This window comes from Nymphaea colorata, chromosome 2 (genome assembly GCF_008831285.2).
Source record: "Nymphaea colorata isolate Beijing-Zhang1983 chromosome 2, ASM883128v2, whole genome shotgun sequence".
In the NCBI taxonomy this organism is placed as follows: domain Eukaryota; kingdom Viridiplantae; phylum Streptophyta; class Magnoliopsida; order Nymphaeales; family Nymphaeaceae; genus Nymphaea; species Nymphaea colorata.
Genome location: NC_045139.1, coordinates 10,034,168 through 10,041,528, shown reverse-complemented (window position 1 = coordinate 10,041,528; position 7,361 = coordinate 10,034,168). Strand labels below are relative to the sequence as shown.

The 7,361-nt window shown below is 41.4% G+C and overlaps 1 protein-coding gene across 1 annotated transcript; it reads right to left on the bottom strand.

The window, feature by feature from the left end:
* Positions 1-1,070: 1,070 nt before the first annotated feature.
* On the bottom strand, positions 1,071-6,318 carry LOC116247680 (crocetin glucosyltransferase, chloroplastic-like). Its single transcript, XM_031619930.2, has 3 exons — positions 6,124-6,318; positions 5,972-6,033; positions 1,071-2,935 (listed from the first exon to the last, which is right to left on the bottom strand). The coding sequence occupies exon 3, from the start codon at positions 2,776-2,778 to the stop codon at positions 1,270-1,272; it is 1,509 nt and encodes a 502-aa protein (XP_031475790.1). The 5' UTR covers positions 2,779-2,935; positions 5,972-6,033; positions 6,124-6,318; the 3' UTR covers positions 1,071-1,269.
* Between the last annotated feature and the right edge of the window lie 1,043 nt (positions 6,319-7,361).

Genomic DNA, 7,361 nt, shown 5'->3' with positions numbered 1-7,361 from the left:
ATAAGCATTGTAGAATCTATTTTGGAAACTGTGAGCTTTATTTGAATTGGAAAGAAAACTATATTTTAGAATGTATATTCATCGATAGCGCTGCACACGCACCAAATTGAGCTCACATTAGGCCAGCTTGAGCTTGACTCAACTCAGAAGACTCATCTCGAACTCTACTTGAGCTCAATAGAACATGCTTGACTCAACGATACAACGTCGAGCTCGAACTCGACTTGTTTGACTTGTTTATGTTAAGTATGTCTTGTTTCTTTTAACTTGCTTAACTCGAGTAACACGTTTAGTTGCTACTTGCTTAAATTTTTTTTTCTTGTTATAATTCAGCATCCATTATGTAGTCAAGATTCTACTTGTTTAACATTTTGAACATATATTTGAATCCAAGCAAAACTCATTTATAAACTAGTCGCAACTCATTTATAAACGAGTCGAGTTTGGAGACCGAGTTGGAGTCCAACTCGAACAAGCCTTTCAAAATACCTTTTCAGAATTTGAAACATAAAAGTATATATAAAAAAAGGAACTTTCTAACCTTGAAACTTTGTTTCAAGAATTTGCAAATTTGTAGATTTTGAGATGCATAGAGGTTACATGAATGCAAATGACCCGTGAAGGACGTGCCCTGACGTCAGTAAAAGTAAGAACTTCCTCTTTTTGTAGGCATCACTATTACGCTAGAGAAGCATTCGTTACCGTTGAAAAAGTGTATTTAGGCCTTTTTCCTCATTTAAATGCCCACAACTGTGAAAGGGAAAATGTGAGGCTTGCAAAAATTACAATCAATGAAAAGCGAACCGCCGGAGTCCATGGGAACAGCTGGAGTCCTTAGATACATGGTTCCTTTCTTCTTTTCCTTCAGTTAAATGGCTGCGTTGCATCACTCGATAGGAGAAATGAAAATAATGAACGTTTAGGTCCAAATCCATGCATTTTCAAGTCAGATCGAAAGTATTTCTTCTTTGATATTATTTTTACTTCTACTTTTGCACTTTTCGGATTCATCTAGATCCCCAAGATTGTTGTATTATATATGAGATGAGAAGAGCGATTTGAGAATGTCATTTTGATGGTACGACTTAAAATCGGCAGAAAAACAGCTTCATTCAACAACTCAGGTGACAGGCGGCAGGCTTCTGAGTTGATCGCTTTCAGGAATTTATTTCGCCCTCAATTCTCATTTAATCGACGAACGACAAATTAATAAATGCAGAGAGGTAGAAAGGACTCCATGCGTCGGCCACCATCAACATCCTGCTTCTGTCACCGTTGATTGTTCCCTTCCGATGGCCCAGATGATGCCAAGATCTTCGGAACGTTATCGTCAATGAAGGCCCTCATGCTCCGTTCCGACGACCCGCCGTCCGCCGTGGCCTTCTTGGCGAGCTCCTTGTACTTGGCAGCGTTCTCCCTCACCTCCTTGCCCCGCTGTTCTCCCACCACCTCCTCCACGCACCGCCGGAGCTCCTCCCTTCCGACCACGTCGTCCTCCCCTCGCTTCGCCCTCACGCCCGTCTGCCACACGTCCTGCACGAACTTCGCGTTGGTCGGTTGCTCGCTCCACTGAGGCAGGCACACCATCGGCTTCCCGCTCACCAGCCCCTCCAATGTCGAGTTCCAACCGGAATGGGTCACGAAGCAGCTCACTGCAGGGTGGTTCAACACCTCTACTTGCGAGCACCACTCCGCCACCATCCCCCTCTTCTTCACCGCTTCCTCGAAACCGATAGGAAACCCGCCGTAGTTCTCAGGCGGTCTCACTACCCAGAGGAAGCCGTGCACGGACTCCGTCAACCAGATGGCCACTTCTTCCAACTGCGCGGCTGCCAGCTTCGCCCAAGTGCCGAACGAAATATACACGACTGAGGCTTCAGGTCTTGAGTCGAGCCATTCAAGAACGCTTCTGTCCGGTGTCGTGCATCCGTTATTGGGATGCTTCTGGTTCAACAGATCACCGCCGAAGGAGGTATCCTTGGGATCTTTGGCGTCCATGAAGGCTGAGGGGATCAACGGACCGACGGCGGCAACACCGGGAAAAATGGAGCGCATTTGGGCGATGGCTTCTGGCTCGAGAGCGTCGAAGGAATTGACGAGCACCCATTTGGTTTTGGAATCCTTGATGGCTCTGAACATGCTGGAGAGGTTGTGGCAGACAGCATGATAGATAACGTCTTCAGGGAGGAGGAAGGTGGGGAGGTCGTGTGCGTGGAGGGAGGGTAGGCCGGCAAGGTGGATATCGCCCGAATTGTCGCCGAACAGGTGGGGGGACTGTTCCACGAAGTGGTAGAAGATCGACAGAACGGAGGCTGGTTGGATCCACAGCAGAGCCGAGGGGACACCGAGGCTGGAAGCGACGTCGGCGGCCCACGTGAGAAGAAAATTGTAGGCGATGCAGTCGACGGGTTGGCCGGAAGCGGCGAGCGAGCGGACGAGGGACGTAAGAGATGAGGGGCCGTGACGGTTAAGGTTTTGAGCATAGTCCGGCGCAGTTGTTTCGACTGACGAGTCATAGCCATCGGAGATGGAGGCAAAGGAGAGGCCGGTAATGGTGGTGGCGGCGGCGCTGCGGCTGATGAGATTGTGGGCGTGGGTTGTGGTGACGAAGGTGGTGAGAACGCCACGGCTGGCGAGGAGCTTGGCTAATTGGAGAATGGGGTTGATATGGCCTTGAGCCGGAAAGGCAACCAGCATTATGTGGGGAGACATTGTCCGGCAACGTTCTGCCCTTCTCTCTCTCACTCTGCCGGTGTTTGAACCATGGGAGCTACACATTTATGAAGCGCGAAGATCATCTGATTGGTCACAGTTGGATGCTGGCTTTGTTTGTTGGAAAACTTACTCAAGTCGATGGAACAGAGAACTAGCACGAGAAAGACGATATGGTACTCCAACCCAGCTCTCGCCATGACTCACGTCACGTGAAGGTGTCCTAGTCCTCACAGAGTCACCGCCAAACAAAATTCGGACGTTAGTGCAGGCTCACGTGTGCTACTATTGATTCATATATTACATACCGTCTAAGAGTGTCACTATTAATTTATATATTATAATTTTTTATTAAGAGATTTAAATTATAGTTTCAGGATTGACCTATAATTTTTTGAAATTTTTTTAAAATTACATGTAAAATTTGTTTTTTCTTTTATTTTGAAGGGAAGCCATGGCCCCTGGCTCCACCCCAGCTCGTAATTGTGATCAGTTGGGTTCGGTCTGAGTGTCATATGATTATTTCATGTGTGTTAATACTATATATGAATTTTAGATCCATTGATGGACTGAATTCAGAAATTCAGAATATTCATATTTTTTGAATTTTGTCCTTCAATGGTTCAGTTGCCTCAGTTTTATATTCTGCATTTTAGCATGAAATTTTACCAACATTTATCCCATAAAGCAACGTATTTCGGATCCATTTCATCTGTTTGAAGTTTCAACAACTTCTTTTGCTGAGCAAAAACTTCTGTGCTTAATTTGTGCCATATGGGAACAAGAAACCAATCAGCAAATAGGAACTTCCGTGTTGAGAACTAATTCTTACGAATGGCATCAAAGGAACTTCCGTGTTGAGAACTAATTCGCCACTAGTTAGCTAGTTGATTTCAACCGCAGCTGCACCAGAATATCCAGTTACTCATGGAAATCTTCTGTCATCAAAGTTCCTTGTCCAGGCACGTCTGTCATGTATCTAGAGAATGCATGAATTGACTCACTCAATTGACAGAATAAGACACGTGCAAGCCAATAATAGTGAGACGAATAAGTTTTCCACCAAGACGTTGATACTTGATAGGCTTCAATCTCTACCTTATATTTAGATTCACCTTTAATCCTGTCACATGGTTCATATGCATTACATTGTCCACAGCTTCTATTGTTACAGTCTCACTAATCTCTAAATCTTAGCTTCTTCTGCCACATTAGAACCTTGGAGCTGCAACTTGATTTCATATTTGAAGAACATAGAATCGACAATGAAGAACAAGTTTTCTCGTCGTGTTACTATTCTAAGTATCATTAGAATTTAATGCCGAGTGGCGAATGACAGCCACAGAGATCACATGAACATGCATACAAAGAGTAAAATCATGCGGACATAGAATTCAATACATAAAATTAGTAAGAATAACATTATCAAAAAGTTGCAAACCTTCTTATGGTAGGCTTTGCATAAAAGGACATTAGCAAATATTACAGTGCTTCCACATAAGAACTTCAAGACTACACCAGCCCATACTATGTAAAGAAGAACTGGTAATTGTCACAAATATCCCGTCTTATTCGAAAAAAACACGATAAATAAGTTAAATATAAGTCAGCCATATAAACGTCAATAAAACGCATTTTTTCAAAAAGATGTCAGAAAATAAAAAAACGCCAAAAATAAGTGTTCACCTTGCATCTTTTTTGCATTTTTTTACTGGAAGTTAGATTTTTTTTCTTTTGAAGTGTTCAGTCAAACAGTGAGTTTCTATCTTTAAAATGTATTAAATAAGAGAGAGAGGTGATTAACCAGAAAATTAAGCATAATAAAGAAGAGAGAGTGCTGAAAGGTGCATGTAGTCATGAAGATTAATTATGTAATAAAGAGGAGAGAGAGATGGTTTACAGAAAATTCGATGCAATAAAGATGAGAGGGAGAGAGAGCCCAGCTTCTCCTACGAGGAAAACCCTAACCTATAACCTATAGGACTAACTTCTTCATTAAGTCAGCTTTCATATCATCCGGCTGAGTAAATTGGGTCTAGAATGGAGACCAACCAAATTTATTATTTAGTAAATCTTACATATGGCTATGCTTTTAATGTACTACTTTTCACTCACATCCTATCATGTTTATGATTTTATTTAATCATTTTTCAGAGTCTTATTATTAGTTTTTTTATTTATTTTACTTTTACCTAATTTTTAGGATTTTTTAATTTATTAAAAAATTTCTCAAGATTTTCTCAAGATATATAATTTTGCCGTATTATACCCAAGAAATAATTCGTTGTACAATAGTTGTACGCAATATATGTAACAATATGTGGCATACAAAGGAAAAATTAGAATAATGGCATGATAAACATGCAATTTATACGAATAACAATTCTAACGTGCCTACATTTAAAAAAAAAAGTCCCTTACAAATTGCCAAAAAAAAGGGGGAAAGAAAACAGTTTGCTTTAAAACAGTTAATTCTATGTTAATGCCTTATTCCTAAAGCAGCAAATTTGCCCCTAATAGATGAGCATAGCATCGTTGAGAAGGATTTGTATATCGAATTCATAAAACAGAAAAAAGTTTGTAAAAGCTCCATTAAATATTGCCAAATATACTCAATTCCAACTCAGCAAGTCTCATAGAAAAGCAATATTAAGTTTTATCAATATCATAAGGACCGGCTGTTAAGAAAACAGTATCAAATAATATATCCAACATTTGAGATAATATGTAATCATAAAAAGGCAATTCATAGCATACATTAAAAGTAAATAATTCTCCAGGTTGTTCTGTCCTTGTTCATTGCCTACGAGAAATTGCTATGGCTGATAATCATGGAAGTGATGCATTTAGTTTGAGCAGGCTCTAGTTCTTTATAGCCAAAAGCCGATGCATTGCCTAGAATGATGAAGATTTCTAAGCGCAAATCTGGTGCGTTGGACTGCCTAGCAGCCCAGGTGACCTTTAAAAGAATAGCTTTTGCAGGTGGATCTCATCAATGAAGTCAAGGTTGCTTGACATGGTACCCTGTGCAAGTCAATTTAACAGGTTGGGAATGGCATCTCATTCAAGCATATCAACAAACAACTGTCATGCAATGTGAAGCTGCCCTTCATCATTAAACAAAAACAAGAAACGAATGCCAATGCAGCCGAGCTCTATTGCAATCTACTTCATGATCAGTTCCATTTCATTTCTGAGAAGAACGACGACTTTGAAATGGAGAGGAATAAAAGCTCGGCACAACAGAGGAAAGAGGTACCGTGAAGCAAAGTGCCTTCTCTTCGTTTCGCCGATGGCTGTGTGATGGGACTTCCGGCTAAGCTGTGAGGAAAGAGAGAATACGGGTGATGACTAATGAGATATAGAAGGAAAGTGCGAGGAAAGAGAGGGAATGTGAGGGAGAGAGCGTACCCGTCGGCACCCTGCCGGCGTTGGTGCAGGCACCGGGGAAAGGGGAGTAGACGCAGGCGGACAGGGGAGCTCGGTGGGCAGCAGGATGGAGGACGCTGCGATGGCAGCCTGACGGATGCTGTCTGCGCACAGAGAGGCTGGCGGAATCGGACCGGCCCTGGCCGCGCCAGGGCCAAGGCCCGACCATAAAAGTCCAAGCCTGGGCCAGGCCCGGTCCGGTTTTAATAAAAGAACATTTAAAACATAGTAATTTAATAGAAAAAAAGCAACATTATAATGAATATATATATATATATATATATATATATATGAGTATGAATTCTTTCTTTGTCTTTCACAATGCTGAAAGTTTATGTAGCAATGAAGAAGTCTCACCTTTTATGTTTGGCACCTTTGGCCCAAATATAGAATGTGTCACTGATCGAAATATAGAGCTACAGGTATATACTTCTAGACCTTGGACTTATTAAACCGCATTTCTGGCACATTCAACTTGCGTTTACTTGTGACTCTTAAATATTGGTTCGCATAAAAAGTTCACTTCTTATATGATGAATAGGTGTCTTTAGTTGCGTTTGCTTGTTGATATACGGGTGAATTATACTTAGTTTGCTTCTAGTTATGCTCAAGTATTACATCGATATATCACACACACATACATTTAATTAAGCAAGAGCAGTTCTTCTACAGGGGAAGAACAGCAGGACCAAGTTGGAGGATTGGATTGAAATTTCTGCTGAGCGGAATGAGTGGAATCAGCAATGGCGTCAAGTAATGGTTTTCTTCGTAAGTGCCGTAGAGTTAGACATGCATAAAGGATTAATCGTAGGATGGAAATAGAGCAAAGGCAACTGCATACATTGGTATTATTTCACAAAAGTTTACTGTCTCAAAGTGATGAGCTTCCTGCTTTGACACTTCTAGTTTCATCTTGAAATTCGATCCATTGTAACTTCTGAGCCAATATTAACAACCTGATGATCCTATTTCTTATAGTTGCCCATATCTAGATATTAGAGTGGTGAATTAAACTTTTGTTGATCGACCACAACACAAGCATTGTTCTACTTCTTTAGAGCGAGAAATCATAGGTGCAACTCGGTCAAGAATTCCATATTTGCAATGACATCACCAGGACTCACTTTTCTTGGTTGTTGATTATTGCTTTGTAGAATTTATTGTAGTTGCTTTTGGTTGTTGTTCAGAAAGAAAAGGAATCCTGCATTTGTGCAAACCAA

What these genes read in the sequence shown, in the direction of transcription:
- LOC116247680 (XM_031619930.2), bottom strand. Translation starts at nt 2,778, where the DNA reads ATGTGTAGCTCCCATGGTTCAAACACCGGCAGAGTGAGAGAGAGAAGG.